Raw genomic sequence first — 15950 nt, forward strand, 5'->3', positions numbered from 1 at the left:
CTTAGGTTTTACTAGTCAGACCGACAACGATTTTCTTCCACACCTGGAATTATTTAGGTCAGTAGCATCACAAAATAGTAAAATAGCATTACCAAAAAAAAAAATCACAAAATACTAAAATAGACCTAATTTCACTAAAATACGAGTCGATTTGGCTGCCTAAGAGAAGGAGAATTGCGTGAGATTCAAAAAAATAGAGGCTTAAGAGTTCACCATATCAGCTGTAATTCTCGCAACGTTCTTAATATACGATTTGTCATTTTGTAAGTACTCGTACATTTTTAAATCATACGATAATTATGCACATAAAACAATCACGTAGTTAACTTAATTCAGCATTTAAATATAATAAATTCAGATCTTAACATATTCAAACATGCTTGATAATAAAAAGTAAAATATTTGAATTAATTAAGTGGTATTGAATTTTTTAGGCAAAATTTATTCCAAAAAATAAAGTGATAAACTATTTACTTATCACTTAATATGATATACACTAAAATATATTAAATTAGTGTTTAACAATTCAATAATTTAAAAGATTCAGATTTTAGTTTTTAAACTTTACTTTTATCAAATGTAGCCTAGAGTTTTCAGATAGAGTGAACATATTAACTTAGAGCGTGAAGACCATTGGAAACTTGTCATAGTCCGTCTTGCCATGAAAGCTTTGCATTTCCAAGGTTTAATGCGTGATAATTGATAAATGCAAATATAAAAAAAGGGTAAATGCAAATATAACTCTGATAAATAATTAAAGTGGCCATGTATGTGGTAACAAGCTTTTGCACTAAAGGACGTTCTTAAATTGAATAAGATAGTCATCTACTTCTAATTGCCTGGTCCAATAATTTTCTACCTCGTGCAATGTTTTATAACTACTACAAGAAAATATTTAAAAAAAAAGATATGATCGTTTTTCACCGTTGATATCTTAGACGTTCTTGTTTCTTTTTAAATTGATTGAAGACAGAAAATCTTCTTTTTTACGTTTGTCATGGTGGCAGGCAGCCTAAAGAATCCTTTCCTTTCTTTTTCTTTTTCTTTTTTTTTTAAAAAAAGGGAAACATACATGATTAGGAAATGCTTCTGAAGGCTACAATTATATCATATGAAAGATAAAATTAAGGTGAAGTATTTCGAGATTTGCACTAGAGGGAGATAAGTTGGTGGGTGACCAATAGCCATCTCAAAATGATTACAGAATATAATGCTTTAGGAAGCAATAGTTTCAAATGATGAATGGAACCGGAAAACGTCAGGGTGTACATTCGTGAAGCCTAAAGCAATAGTTTCAAATGATGAATGGAACCGGAAAACGTCAGGGTGTACATTCGTGAAGCCTAAAGGTGGTGGAGGCCTACTTAAAATCTTTCAATTGATGTATCCCCACTCCCAGTAACTTTCTGTCAGTGATCCTCATTCCTCAAAAAGTACAAATGACGCATATTTTATGTAATCAATCAGAGTCTACTCTCTGTAAATAAACGCTCTTTGTTATATTTGTACAAGCACAAAACAAAATTAAAATAAGATTAAAAAAAGACCAGCATAAAGCAACCATATCACTCTTCAAGTTTATTTCGGTTACCGGTCCTAAGGAAGGAGAGGTGAACGGGGTGATGCGGATAAAGTTACGCATTCTATGGTTAAAGCTAAAATGAAATACAGCCTCAGAATACCTCTGATAGCGCCTTAAAAGTTAAAAAGTTTACCTGGTAGGGAGGGATTCCAATTCCTCCCCTCTTGTTCTCAACCTCGTACAAAAATACAGCCTCTAAGATATTGGATGTCATTCGGGTCTCAAAATAGTCATGTCAAAGTTAAGAACGGGGACAAACAGAATAATACGGGAAAAAGATGAGAAAATTTTGCCTATGCTACAAACCGAGAAAATTTACTCAAATTATTCGAGAAGAATACCAAGCATGCATTCTAGCGTCAGAAGAACGATACAGGAACCATACACGCTCTTCGCGCGCACACAGTTAAAGCTACCTTAAATCATGAATATTACGAGCATTTCTAAGACCCAATCAACTGCACAGGAATGTTAACTATGTCACCAAAATCAACTCATGAAGGGTCCTCCAGACATGGTTGGAGGTCCTTGTGATGAGACTTGCCCCTGAGACATTAGTGGTGATCGGCCAGGGCCTTGCATGTAAGGTTGGCCCAATCCTGTCCCAACCATCTGTTGTTGCTGTTGTGGTTGTTGCAGCTGTGGAATTTGTTGCTGCTGTTGTAACTGTGGGATTTGTTGCTGCTGTTGTAGCTGTGGCATCTGCTGTTGTTGCTGCAATGGCATTAGCGGTTGCTGCTGTTGCATCTGAGCAAGGGGCTGCTGCTGTAGTTGTGCCAGAGGTTGCTGTTGCTGCTGTAACTGTGGCATGTGCTGCTGCTGCTGCTGCTGCTGCTGCAGCTGTGGAAGTGATTGTTGCTGCTGTAGCTGTTGCAGCTGCTGTTGCTGCAACTGAGGATGCTGCTGTGCCTGTAGCTGCTGATGTTGCTGTTGTTGCAGTTGCTGCTGTTGTTGCTGACTCGGTATCTGAGGCTTAAACACAACCATGTCCTGAAACAAAGAGTGATTTTATTGTCACAAGAAGAAAGTAGTATCAAAAGCAATTCCAAGTCTTATGCTGTAGTTAATCCGGTTACAGCTTAAATCAATAGAAGCACTAACATCTTACCCCAGGAAAAAGCATCCCAATCAAGCGACAGGCTTTGTCAGAAACAGAGAGCAGCAGTGTTTGTGATGGTAACTGTATTACTGCACACTGATATTTTCCGAAACCAAAAAGAAAGAACATTAGGAAGCCAGGAAATTAAAATTACATAAATCCAACATGGTAAAAAAACAAAAAGCATTTGAAAAATATGTATAAACAAAAGCTTTTCATAGTCATAGTAACAGCAGGAAATGAAAATAAATAAGCGGAATAAGTCAAGCACCAACATAACCCATACATGTCGCCAGCACTCCAAGACGTTGGAGTACCTTCATCTCATTTATGGAACCCATATATTATCTATCTAGCTCGATGTATATATTAAGTCTTTCAGGGTACTTACAAGCTTCTTTTCTTGCAGCTGCCCAAGAAACCCATGCTGATTCATTGCCCGAAATACTAGAAAGTCTGCCTTTCCCACATATTGCCTGACAGACAAGGAAACAATGAAGTAGAATAAATGTATCAGTCATAAGTACTAAAAGATAAAGGTTAAAGACTCTATTCTATTACTAAAGTGCTGAAGGAGAAACTATAGCTCCGCCAAAATAATGATTACTTGTTATTCATGTGGTCCTGTGATATAAGACGTACTATCTGCATGGTTGGTGGCCAATTTGCCGCAAGCCTGAAAAAACAATTTCCAAGCACAACAGAAAACTAGTCATCCTAGTGCAAATAGATATTATCAAAGAAATAAAGCTGGGATAGATCAAAATCAGATTGACAAACACCCAGTCACTTGCAATATCAATTATAAGAAGACGTGAAATGACAAAAGAAAAAAAAACTTATTTAGCATCAGGGACTTCATAGCCTTACGTCTCAGAAGCTGAGGCACTCCTATATCCCTGAAACAGTTGAATTAAATAAAAAGTTCAAAAGCAAATCAAGTAGTTATCAACATTTATTAAGAAAGAAGCCAAGGAGAAACTATGATTTACAACAAAATGCTATATATCACATGGGGATGACTTAGAAAGGTCCATCTAGAGCAGTCATTTGCTATAATAAAATTGGTTACAAATATAAAAAAGACTAGAAAGAAGAAACATCAAACTCTTTACCAAGAATCAGCAAATCCGTTTATCCATACCTCTAATCTGGTAATGAAAACAGGCTGCCCTTGCCTCTGCCCAGATAAGTTTCCCTGCATCATTCAGCAATAAGTTCAGTTATTGCATGCTTCAAGTCAGGCTAAGACTAACTACATATATATAGTTCCAGAGATTCTGCCAAAAGAAATGTATATTCATCTGAAACAGTAATCTCAGTTCTCTACACTAACTAGTAAACCACATACATATTTGAAACACTACAAGACCTAATCAAGCCAACAATTCACACTAACTTCAACCGCTATGTCATGTTAACCCCCTTTAGCCTTTCTTAAGTCTGGCCCACACAACACTGAATTAGCAAACAAAGCATGAGGCCAATACTTTACAAATCTCCTTCCCCTCCCCCAAAAAACAAAAAAATGTTGCTGGTTCTTTGCTGATGCACCGTGTATCTCAGTCTTGTCATGCTTTGACCACATTTTTATTGTCCAGAAAAGGAAGAACATTATACTCTATTTTACACCTGTGAAAACAGAAATTTGAGCCGAAAAAGCTTACAAGTAGGTGAGTCAGACATGCTACCAACCTCTAACAGCTTATTATCATAAAATTCCATCCTTTTTTCTTTGTTACATAAACGTACCTCCCAGACTTTGACGTATTTTGATTGTGCTGATGGCAACGTATTTGATGTTTGCTGAGGCAATGGCATATTAGCTCCAGCATTGTTATTAACACCAAGAGGCTGCATTCCTGGCTGAACTTGCTGTGACATTCCTGGAGTAGGAATCATTGTTCCAGTTCCAGAAGGAATACCGGATGCCCCAATGCCACCCATCATGTTTTGATTCATGGTCATGCCACTCTGTACCATTTGCGTACCTGTCAAATTCCCTTGGCTCATGCTAGGAACAGTTTGACCCATGCTAACACCTCCTTGGTGGTTACTCAATGGCTGAGACATGCTAAGGTTTGAAGACCCAGATACATTCGAGGTTGTAGTAGGAAATGATGCAGGAGCTGGATTCTGTGCACCCTGTGCATTTCCTGCTACTGGCGCCGACCCAGATACTGATGTAACACCTGATTGCCCAGATGATATTAGAGTTTGAGCAGCAGGAATAGAAGATGTCATCCCACTCGATATCATGTTCGAGAGAATAGGTGTCCCTCCCATGGACTGAAGTCCCATAGAAGTTCCTCCTGCAAAAGCTTGCCGTGCTTGGGCAACATCATTCAAAATTCTCACATTTGCTGGAGCAGCGCCCACAGGACGCAGTGACTGTGTCATACTACTAACAATTGGTTTCATCTCTTGAATATTTTCATTAGTTGATACCATGTCCTGAGATGCAGATATAGGCGAAGAAGTTTGCAAGTTTGGAATAGGTTGCGAGGAAGCCCGAGGAACTGATGGAACATGTGGAAATGTAGGTCCGCTCATGGATGTCACAGTGGTTGGCTCCTAAAATGTAACATATCAGACGTGTTCCATAATTATTGACATAGAAACTACAAAATTGACATTCTTCACGTCATAGCTATCAAGAAATGAGATTTCTGTCTTACAATTTTCACAACAGCAGGTGGGATGGTTCCAACAGAACCGGGTTGCCGATTCACGACAGCTCCAGCATTTGCTGAAAGGAAAGTATTAAGAGGTTAGAAACCACCAAGAATGACATGAAAGACTACAGTATATTTTGGATTCATGATTCTCCTCCAACAGATATGCAATGCCTATATAACTCCATAAAGTCTCAATAAATGTTTTATCCAAGTTTAAGCATTATTATTTCATTCAGTTATGCAAGCAATGACATCTATTCTTCTGATGCATTTTGGACGAATTTTTATCTCCAATTTAGCAATAAAGAATAATACTAAAATCCTTTTTACATTCTATAGAAGCTTGTAAAAATGGTCATGTTGATAAGTGCATAATAGGAAAAATTAGCTACTGCCTTTTTCAACCCGAATCCGAATTCTAGGAGATCTCTAATGTAAGTGTAATAGAATGTGTTAAAATCTATATATTTATGAGCACTTAGACAAGTGCGGACATGCTGCCATTACCAAAATACAACTAATTGACGAGCCTCTAGAGAGATCAGGATTGACCTAATTATTGCCATTGTATGAGCAAACTTTCTGACCCTTAGCACACAAGGGAGGAGTAGATGCAATGTTAAAAGACAAAAAGTATGAGACGTGTTTGCCATGTAGTTAGAAAGAGAATGTTGATCTTCATCCTTTGACATAGCAGATTAACTTGAAATTACTTGACTAAAGCAAAACAGAATTTGTTCCCTGACTAATGACCACAAACATCAAATTCATCCTCATCTTTTCATCCATGTTAGAAATTTGGATCTGTGAAAAATGATTGAGGCCCTGCAAATAGTGTTTCCAAGCAAAAAAAAACCTGACTGAACAGATGTCGAAGGTGGCCCAGAAACAGAAGCAACAGAAGCTGCATCGACTTTAACAGGGCTTTGTGTTGATATATTTGTCATTCCTGAGCGACCTAAAGCCACACGAGCCTCTATAAAATTCTCTGATATGAGAACAAGAAAATGAGGATTCTTGCCATTGTCAACAGGTGGATCTGGCGCTCGAGGATTTCGCTTTCCCTGTATTAACAAAATAAAAAAATAAAAATAAAAAACAGAAAAAAAAAAGATGATAAAACACAACAACTACGGATCTTCTTTGGTAAATGGGAATATGTTACATAAGCTATACTCTTGATTTTCATCATTATCAATATTTAAACTCATTAATAACAAATTGCGTATATTTCCCACACTTACCGCATTATAAATTGCTTTTAGCTTGGGAAGCTGCTTTGGACAAATAACTGACAAGGAGATATTGCACTGCAAGAACGGTGATAACTTCTGTAATTGCTCAAAACGGACTGTAGGACAATGAAGAATGACCAAGAAAAAGGAAGCTTCAACTCTGTCACTACCTGAGCAAATGACTTTGCAACTGTCTCAGCATCAGAAAGACGACCGTCTGATTGAATTTCTGTGTTCTCACTCTGCTCAACATTCTGTTGCGGCCGATAAACCGGTGTAGGCAATGGATAAGGGTTACTGGCAGCAACAAGGATACAGTGTTTATGGCTATCAAGATTTTGTTGAGTTTGATTTCCATTTTTAGAAGAAATCATCTGCAATAACACGCAAAAATTTCCTCAAAAAATTAGTTTCTTGAATCAATACATGTAACTTATCAGAATAGTCTTTTATCGTAATATCATTTTCCAGTTGAAAGTAGATATAATAGGGAGTTCTCATAGATCTCAACATGTTAGTGGTGAGATTGGACAAAGTATATACCTACACATTTGAAAAGCACAGCACACTATTGAATGTACACCATATACCATGATAGTCGTTTTTGTACCAGAATTAGGAGCATAAAACCAATAAATACAATATTGAATAAGATCAACTTAAAACTACAGCTGTCAACATGCAGACAAGAGAAATCAGAATTTTATTATCAGTCAGAGCACTGAAATAGCCAAAACTTTTTGAGTTATATCCATGAACAGAAACACTGAGGAATTGTAACTTATATACCGTGTAACCCTTGTAAAGCTCCTGCATCAAATCCTATCAACTCCAAAATAAAACCAACAAACAATAACCTTGTCTAACAAAACAAGGTCAAACATCATTGTAAACAACAAACTGAAATTTCTATGACAAACTGCCCTGATCACCTTATCTTATGAAATTATAAACAAAAGATAAAAAATGACAACAGAAAGAAGAAAAAAGCATTAGAGGAAATGTCTGTCTTATAGATTTAACTATGAATCACTTCCAAGTACAGATAAATCCATCTAAACTGACAAAGATTAGGAAATTTGACCACTGGTAAGATTCAAAATTGCAGTTGTAGTTAAAATTTTGATCATGCAAGTCCCTAGTTAACAGAAATTTGAAGAGGGACAAAACTAAGAGAAAGTTAACACTGCACAAGCAGGCACCTGCCCTCACGTAACAAGAATCTTGCTATTCTTGAAGTAGACATATTAGATTAGCAATAAAAAAAATTCATTTCAAGAAAATAAACCAATAATTAAAACATCGAAGAAATATGAAAAGTCTAAAAATCAATCCAAACCATTAAAGCTTCAGCAAGCCCTTCTGCAATTGCAGCATCATTGAAACCGCCACCACCAAAGGGTATTGCTGAAAGCCACTCGAAAAATACATCAATATCTCTTGTCCAACCACTTCGTTGCACCAGACAGGCTGCATAGGAAAAGGTAAAATAAGGAAAACGGGATGGAAAAAACCTCGATGAGTAGAATTAAGATATTCAACCAGAGTTATGAGCTCAAGTCACTTTACTCAATGGGTCAATAACTCTATAAAAGGCAAACAAAAACCTTGAGCATGGCAAAGAGGATAGAAATACGCACCACTATATGGACCATGACTATTAAACGTGACCAGAGAGAGGTTGACATTGGCAGCAGACAGCTTCTGCAAAGTTGAACAGAGTATGGCAATACTCAGCAACCCAGTAAAATGTATTGAACACTATTTTAATCAAGTTATCAGATAAAAAGCAAGAAACATGAAGGTCTGTACAAAAGCAAATGGGAGCAGAGCCTCAGACAAGGACAGGAGCAAGTACTTGCAGTTCTTTGCAGATTTACTTGAAGAATATTAAAGACAGCACAAAAGATGTTTAAAATATTCACCAGAAGTCCTAGTGAGGTTTGTAAAACTATTTCTACCAGACAAATGACAAGAAAAATCAGTTTATTCCTAATTAATGGATAGGGTCTAAGAAGAACATGGCTTCCACTGGTCAGTCACATTTACTGCTGTGTTTCTCAAGAATATGTTCAACTTTAGCATTATGTTGCTCGTACTCAAACAAATCAGCGCAAAAACTCATATAGCAAGATAAGAATTCAAATTCTAAGGCATAAAGTAGTGAATTTAATTAATCAGAATAACACATCATCAACTAAGATAAAACCATATGTGTTAAGACAAACCAGAGCAAATTACATGGCAACGGCTGACAACAGTCTTGTAAGAGAAATAAGCACAAACAAAAATACAAAAAACGACTATCACAAGACCAAAGCAAATATTTTGTGAACACACTTACCTGGCCTGTTGAGTCATTCGCGCAAAAACTCCTGGAAAAATTTCAGAAGAAACAACATAATTGAGTGAGTCAGCAAGTATGAATAATTGCAATAAATAACAGATAGACATTGTTCACATTCATTTATTCGAATTTAGCTTATCACAAATCACATTACTGCACTTGATCATAGTATGAAAGAAATAACACGACTTTCACTCCTTTCCAAAATCACAATGCATATTCATGGAAAATTGTAAACCAGAATCCAGCTCAATTTTGCAATTTCCACAATTATACAGTACCAGTCAACAGATTACGAAATAAAACAAAAGATTTGCAACACTAAAACTATTTTGTTACACCTAAGTTCCAATTAGCAGAATTACAAATTAAAAAAATGATCATTAGGTACAAGCGAGCATTACATTTCGTTATTTGCACGCACATGAGTGTGTATTTGCGTGCTTTTCGAGGAGAGCAAAAATTAAGAAAAACTAAAAAAGCGGAAGATATGGTACTAATACCTAATAACTTTTTCAAGGTAATCAGAAAGGACGGTGTGCCAAAATGGACCAACAGCGGCCGTGCCTTCGACTGCTACGATCAGATGTCGCTCCCCCGCTGCCGTAGCCACCACCGTCGCCATAGGAACACTCGGCACTGTGTGTTCAGTGCGTGAAATTTTAGGAATTATGTCAGTTAGTAGTCCGACTGGGGCTTTATAGGCAAGGAATTGAAAGTAAATAGAAAATGAAAAAGAAAAAGGATACAGATGAACGAGCCAATTTCCTGCCGCTAGACTGACGTCACTTGGATGACAAGGCGGAAGGACTAATTCATTTTGGGCCCTCTATATTTTCGCAAATTATAAAGTTTCTTTCAATTTTTGTTTTGTTTTTAGCCCTAAACTTATTAAAATGTCTTAAACCATCTTACTACTTTTATCTCTATTCTACAGAATTATATCGATTTTCAGTATGAAAAATAAGAAAAAAATGGCTTAAATTTTCAACACTTGTCAATGTGTTAGCTATACTTGAATTGATCTCAGTGTATGTAAAAAAAAATTATTCATACAGAATTATATCGATTTTCAGTATGAAAAATAAGAAAAAAATGGTTTTTGAATTTATATTATTTTTATACATTTTCAACACTTGTCAATGTGTGATAGCTATAACTCGAGAAAATAATATAGTTTTTGAATGAAAATGATCTAAAAATAAAATTTTCAGTGTAATATAGTAATTATAGATAACTCTAGAGTTTAAAGTGATGAGTACTTGTTTCAAAAAAAAAAAAAAGTGATGAGTACTAAAAAATTGGGGGAGTGGGTGTAAAGTTGGAGTGGACCAAGATAACAAAGCGGTGAGACTTGGAAGGAGAACAGGAAGAGAAATTTTCCGTGTTCCTTGATCTAGAATGCAACTGATTACACGTGGATCATTCCAATGATTTTCTCTTCATTATCCCTCCACTTATTTATATCTAAAATTTTATTATAAATCTATAAAATCATTTGATTGTGTCATTATTTTTCTTTTAATCTTTAAATCAACATACTAAAAATTAATATTATTTTGAGAATATTTTGATAATTAATTTATACGAAACATTTAAGCGGTGAAAAATGAGTCAAAATTATAATAAAATTTATAATCATTAGTCAGTAAAATTTGGCCAATTTCATATGAAATTTTATGAATAACTGGCACAAGTAATAAAATATATTATAAGTAGTGTTGATTTTAAAAATTAATTTTATTGAGAGGTAATGGAGAGAAATTCTTTTCACTGTAAAGCAGAGGAGTCTTAACGAGTGTTGCCCGTGTGGGTATATTACTGGAAGAAAAAGGACATATTGATGAAACAGTCCCTAAATTATTTTGGGAGTTTCAATTTAGTCCTTATAGTTTAATTGCAAACCTTTTAATTCATCTAAATAAATGTCAAATTCCTTCGTGTGAAGGAGAAAAAGGTCAACGACGATCGATCAACTTGATGCTGATTTTAGATGTTCACTTTTTATTTTGTTTTGGGCACATAATATAAGTTGAGATTATGTGGAACAAATTAAACGTAGAGTTATAATACACGAACTTTAACAAAGCAAAAAAAAAAAAAAAAAAAAATCCTAATTTGGGTCTCTACCTGGTTTTGTTATGAAAGTAAAAGTAAAAATTACACATATAAAATTTTTTCAATATTGATGAACAATAGAAGTTGCATTATACTGATATCTGATAATAATGGTTATTAAGAATTCAAATTGGTTATTAAGAAGTTCTGTTATTAAAGGTAGAAGATTCACTAGAGAAGTACAGCTTCTAAAGCGCGAGACTCTTTGCTATTCTTGTCCCTGTTACGGATCATGAAGATTCACGGAGTATTTTTTTCTTTGTCGTATACTCTAATACCACTTTTCTTTTCTTTTCTTTTCTTTTTTCTAGTACCACTATGATAAGGTTAATCATAATAATAATTTAATTTTCACGAAGGCATTGGGCTTGAAGAAGTCAAAGATACACGAGCACCGTGGACCCGCGGGAAGCTTACGCGGGTCAACCTCTGTTGTGATTAATTTAATACATCTTCCAACGGGATTAGTATTCTTGGCATAGAAGGAAACTAATCCGTATCCACTATCCTGAGTGAATATTGATGAGAAAAGGACCCGACCAATGATTATTAATGGCAATTATTCCTTTAATGGCCCCAAAATATCACATTCACGTAGTAAAAAATCCCAGAAAAACACTCATGCAGAATCCAAAGCGACTCCCTCCAAGTAATTATTAAGTCAGAGACTTTTTTGTATAATCAATCAATCTTTAAAAAAGTATGGTTATTTTTCCAGGTGGTTGAGTCAGAAGTTGCGATAAATTTTCATACTTGAAGCTTCAACTCAACGCCGCAAGACCCTTTTCCAGGTTCATATAGGAAGGGGGATTGGAGGCGTTAAACTTGAAAAAGGGCTTATATTTGAGGTGGGTTGCTGGGAGAGTATTCAATCAGAATTGCCGCTTCTTCGATAAGGGACAAAAGTAAAGACTGCATCGTTTGTTTGTTGAAGGTTTTGTTGGAGTATTGCGAGCCCACCAAAAAACACAAAAGTTCGAAATTATTTGATCTTTTTAGTTTCTTTGTTATGTAATTGGTGGGGTTCATCGAAAAAGAGTAAGAAGATGATGATAAGTTGTCCAGGCCTGTCAAAGTTCAAAACAAAGCAGGTATGTTCCCTTCTTTGAACATATTATTGCTCTTAATTTTTCTTTTGAGGTTTCATAAATCACAGTAATTTAGTACATTCATGTGCTGCATTGGATTTATTTGCCTCTGGTACTGAGTCCTGCTCCTGACAGTTATTTGCACATTTCACCAACATGACAGTTGATTCTAGCCTAACATATTGCAACTGAAGAATTTGACAATGTGTAATTGCAATATGATCTCTTTTTCATCAATTTGTGCTGTTCGTTTGTGTTCTCTCTTGAAAAAATGAAGCACTTATATTCTCCCCGTTAGCTTATTTTATATATAGTTTGCGCATTGAAATGGTAAATTTGGATTGACAAGATTGTGCTTGGGAAGATTAAAGTTGGAAAAAAAATTGCCCCATGAGTCAAAATGTTGATTTTTGACTTGAGGCAAATTCGCTTGTTTAATTCGTTGAAAGGATTGTGTTTCTGTAGCTCTCGATGATGTTTGATTTTATATGAGCGTGTTGAGAATCTTGAGATGGTCATGGAAGTTGGAAGAATCAATAATGCTGATACCTTTTCAAGGAAATTTTTATATTGTTACATGTTTTATGAAGCATGGCATGGTTGCTTGTGTGGGAAATGGCATTTAGGCTATGGAAGGGGACTCAGATGTTTCACTTCTGCTTTTGGCATTCGATCATCTGGTATTGGAATGGGAAATTATATGGAGTTCTAGATTTTGTGGAAGCAAGTAGCGCTGAATTTGCTTTTCTAACTACGATCAAGTCTCTACAATGAATACCATCATTTAGCAATGACTATGAACGTGCAGAAAACTTTGCCTAGATTCATTAACCTCATTTGCTTTGATTGGTCTTGAATCAATTGTTATTCGCATAGTAGTTTTCTTCCTTGACAAAAAGTTAGTTCTGAACTGTTTTGCGGTATATTAGGTGCTTATTTAAAAGCAAAATTGATGTTCTTAGGTTGTCTTTGAAGAAGTTTTTCCGGCCTGTGATTCTGGTACACTTGAGCAACTGAAAGAAATGAGCTCCAAGCGAAGAGCAATTGAGGAGTCTATAAATGAGAGCAGCTGTGTTACAGAAGCTATTGCTAGAGAAATGTCGGGGGGATTGACTTTGCGCTGTGAACAGGTAATAGAATTATAGATATGCTCTATCGCAAGAAATTTGACAGTATTTTGTAGAAATGCCAAAATGTGTACTCATCATAAGTTCATAACCACCAAATGGTCTTGAATGCTTTACGAGATAGAGTAGTTTATGAACTTGTAGATCAACAAGCTATCTCTGGCACGTAATTAGTCGGAAATTTTATTCCAGAATGCACTGGTAACACATTGAACATTGTTGTGATTCTGTCTGTCTTGTCAACAGGATATTCAGAAGTTGGAACAGTATCTTCCTTTATTAGAGAACCTGGTGTACCACGTTAATAGAGTTCGTAATAATCCTTGGGTTGATCGTTGGATGTCTGACCTAAAGTTAAGGTGGACCGGTCCTCTTATTTCATCATCCATCTTTCATGTTAAAAGTCCCAAGTATTTTCAAATCAATTACGTGCAATTTGAGCTTGGAATGGTTCTTTTCCTATATGGTTCATTGCTTCGAGAAAAGGCTCTTGATATACTTCAAACAGGTTAGCATCAATTTGTAGTCCTTCCTTATTCCAGAAGTTCATTTTAATTGAGACGCTTGTGTTAATTTCTTAAACTTTCTGTCAGACTTGGTGCAATCTGCCGCTCTTTTCAGAAAAGCTGCTGGAGTCTATCAACACTTGGCTCATGAGGTTCTTCCCTCGTTACAGCTTGCCGCAAGAACAGAACGGCCTCCAGAATCTGTACCAAGTGTGTCCTCAGTTATGAGCCTTGTTTGCTTGGCCGAGGCCCAGGTTAGTTTTCATGGTTTCATACAGCTACTGACACTAAGTTTGTGCCCTTTATTTATATTGAACAGTTCCACCACTGTACGGATGAATGTTGTTTCATATTCTTGTCAGTGAACAAAAATGCGTCGATTGATAATTACTGAACATCTTTTCTGAAAATTTTTAGGCTGTGGCAGCAAGGAGGGCTGAAGAGAAAGGAAACACTCAAAACCTCTTGGCTAAGTTGCACTATGGTGTTAGAGACTTTCTTGATGAAGCTTTAGTTCTTTTACATTCAGCTACCAAAGAGTGCAAAGACATTTCATCACGATTTGCGGTATGCAACATATATTCTTGTGGCTTGTGCCATGACTGCATCTAATGTTTTTTAAATATTCTGAATACTTGGATGAAATGAGTAGAATTCCATCTTCTTCCCTCGTCATAACAACTCTGGTAAAGATGACCTGATTAATGTGTATTGTCTATTAATTACTACTGGATAGATGAACGCACTAAAGGGTTGCACACAGGAAATTGAAGCACTCTAATGGTCTATAATAGTCTCGAAATCTGGTCTAGATGAAAGTCTAAGTGGGTGTATTTATTTCAGGACCAGCGAAGTCTGGCTTTATGATGTTCTTAAATGAATAATTAGTTCGTCTAAATTTTGGACGAAATAATGTTAGTGTACCCTGGTGTTTGTTTGCTGATTTGAATATCAGAATAGTCTGAAAGATTACAATATAGTATTTTGAGTAGTGTTAGAGATAGAATTGTGGAACCAGAACCCTTGAGATCCATTAGCTTGCAGAGAAAAACTAGACCTTTTGTGGATAAAGATTCTTGGCTTTCAAATAAGACATCTAGTGAAGAAAGGAGCGCCATTTCTACTTTGCAAGTCTGAACTTACTGTTGTCATTCTCTTTTTCTGGGAATTGTAGAAAAAAACAAGATCCTTGCTAGCTAACGAATCATGTATTTTATCTTCTTTTTATTACTTTTACTTTCTTCCTTCTGGTGGTAGTTGATGAATTTTCTGATGATCTTCTTTGTCTAATGCAGGATTTCATTATAAGTTGCCGAATGCTACATGAATTGAAGAGTTACAAGTACATAGCAGAAAGCGTAAAGGTAGATGGGAAGATTGGTGCTGCCGCTGGTTTACTACGGCATGCATTAACCAGTATCGGAAAGAGTACTCCTAAAGGAGAGGCATGGCGCTTAGTTTATAAACAGTTAGTCCAGGAAATGACAGAGTTACTTAGAAAGTACGAACACGAAAATGATTTTGTCTGGCATGAAAAAGTCCTCACTAAGCATGAGTTGCCCCAGCCCGAGACAATAAAGATTGTAACTTCTACACCTTATCAACCCCAGAGGTCGGAGAAAACGCTGGCTTTCAAACTAGTATAACTTATGAATTGTACAGTAGTTGTTTCTTGCCTTCAGAGGAATGAGTAGGAAATCAGAAAATTCACGATAGTACATTGCAACGATTTTGCACCGAGGAAATCCAATATCTTCTTCTTTTTTCCCTTTTTAGGCTCTGATCTTGGTTTTTTTTTTGTTGCTCAAGTGAGTGGCCGTGCAACTTTTGAAGTGTACATGGATTGGGAGCGATCATGTAAATTTAAGGTCGTAGTTTTTATGCTTTAAAATTTCTTTCTTTCTTTCTTTCTTTTTCTTGCGTTCATTGACGAGTAGTAGTGCTGCATCTTAATAAGAATGCATGCTTGAACCTGTCATAAATGATGCTACCGCACTGTAATGTAAGTTTACACATGCCAACAATTTACAAGCTGATCTGAAGCAAGACAGCTGAATTAGGTGAACCTAGGAAGAACAATTGTTATACCAAATATCCATAGAAAATAGATGTATGCATGTCCAGCAACTGATGAAGAACAGCATTGCTGCTTCTGTTAGTTCAGCAATAG

General features: G+C 36.0%; 2 protein-coding genes across 2 annotated transcripts; one reads left to right on the forward strand and one right to left on the reverse strand.

Moving 5' to 3' along the window:
- Positions 1-1861: 1861 nt before the first annotated feature.
- On the reverse strand, positions 1862-9636 carry LOC113753055 (mediator of RNA polymerase II transcription subunit 25). Its single transcript, XM_027297132.1, has 15 exons — positions 9445-9636; positions 8939-8969; positions 8235-8298; positions 7934-8064; positions 6765-6968; positions 6604-6669; positions 6216-6423; positions 5360-5430; positions 4434-5255; positions 3826-3879; positions 3552-3580; positions 3289-3357; positions 3073-3157; positions 2691-2777; positions 1862-2572 (listed from the first exon to the last, which is right to left on the reverse strand). The coding sequence occupies exons 1-15, from the start codon at positions 9564-9566 to the stop codon at positions 2072-2074; spliced, it is 2544 nt and encodes an 847-aa protein (XP_027152933.1). The 5' UTR covers positions 9567-9636; the 3' UTR covers positions 1862-2071.
- A 2047-nt stretch (positions 9637-11683) lies between these two features.
- Positions 11684-15646, forward strand: LOC113754089. Its single transcript, XM_027298419.1, has 6 exons — positions 11684-12150; positions 13110-13277; positions 13521-13782; positions 13868-14034; positions 14198-14347; positions 15076-15646. The coding sequence occupies exons 1-6, from the start codon at positions 12106-12108 to the stop codon at positions 15424-15426; spliced, it is 1143 nt and encodes a 380-aa protein (XP_027154220.1). The 5' UTR covers positions 11684-12105; the 3' UTR covers positions 15427-15646.
- Positions 15647-15950: the final 304 nt, after the last annotated feature.

This window comes from Coffea eugenioides, chromosome 11 (genome assembly GCF_003713205.1).
Source record: "Coffea eugenioides isolate CCC68of chromosome 11, Ceug_1.0, whole genome shotgun sequence".
NCBI lineage: Eukaryota > Viridiplantae > Streptophyta > Magnoliopsida > Gentianales > Rubiaceae > Coffea > Coffea eugenioides.

Excerpts from the sequence above, each read along its gene's own strand:
- LOC113753055 (XM_027297132.1), bottom strand. The coding sequence starts at position 9,566 with ATGGCGACGGTGGTGGCTACGGCAGCGGGGGAGCGACATCTGATCGTA. Across the intron at positions 8,065-8,234 it reads TAGTCATGGTCCATATAGTG|CCTGTCTGGTGCAACGAAGT; the intron begins GTGCGTATTTCT and ends TTTCCTATGCAG. Across the intron at positions 5,431-6,215 it reads TTCGACATCTGTTCAGTCAG|CAAATGCTGGAGCTGTCGTG; the intron begins GTTTTTTTTTGC and ends CTTTCCTTTCAG.
- LOC113754089 (XM_027298419.1), top strand. The coding sequence starts at position 12,106 with ATGATGATAAGTTGTCCAGGCCTGTCAAAGTTCAAAACAAAGCAG. Across the intron at positions 13,278-13,520 it reads TGACTTTGCGCTGTGAACAG|GATATTCAGAAGTTGGAACA; the intron begins GTAATAGAATTA and ends TCTTGTCAACAG. Across the intron at positions 14,348-15,075 it reads ACATTTCATCACGATTTGCG|GATTTCATTATAAGTTGCCG; the intron begins GTATGCAACATA and ends TGTCTAATGCAG.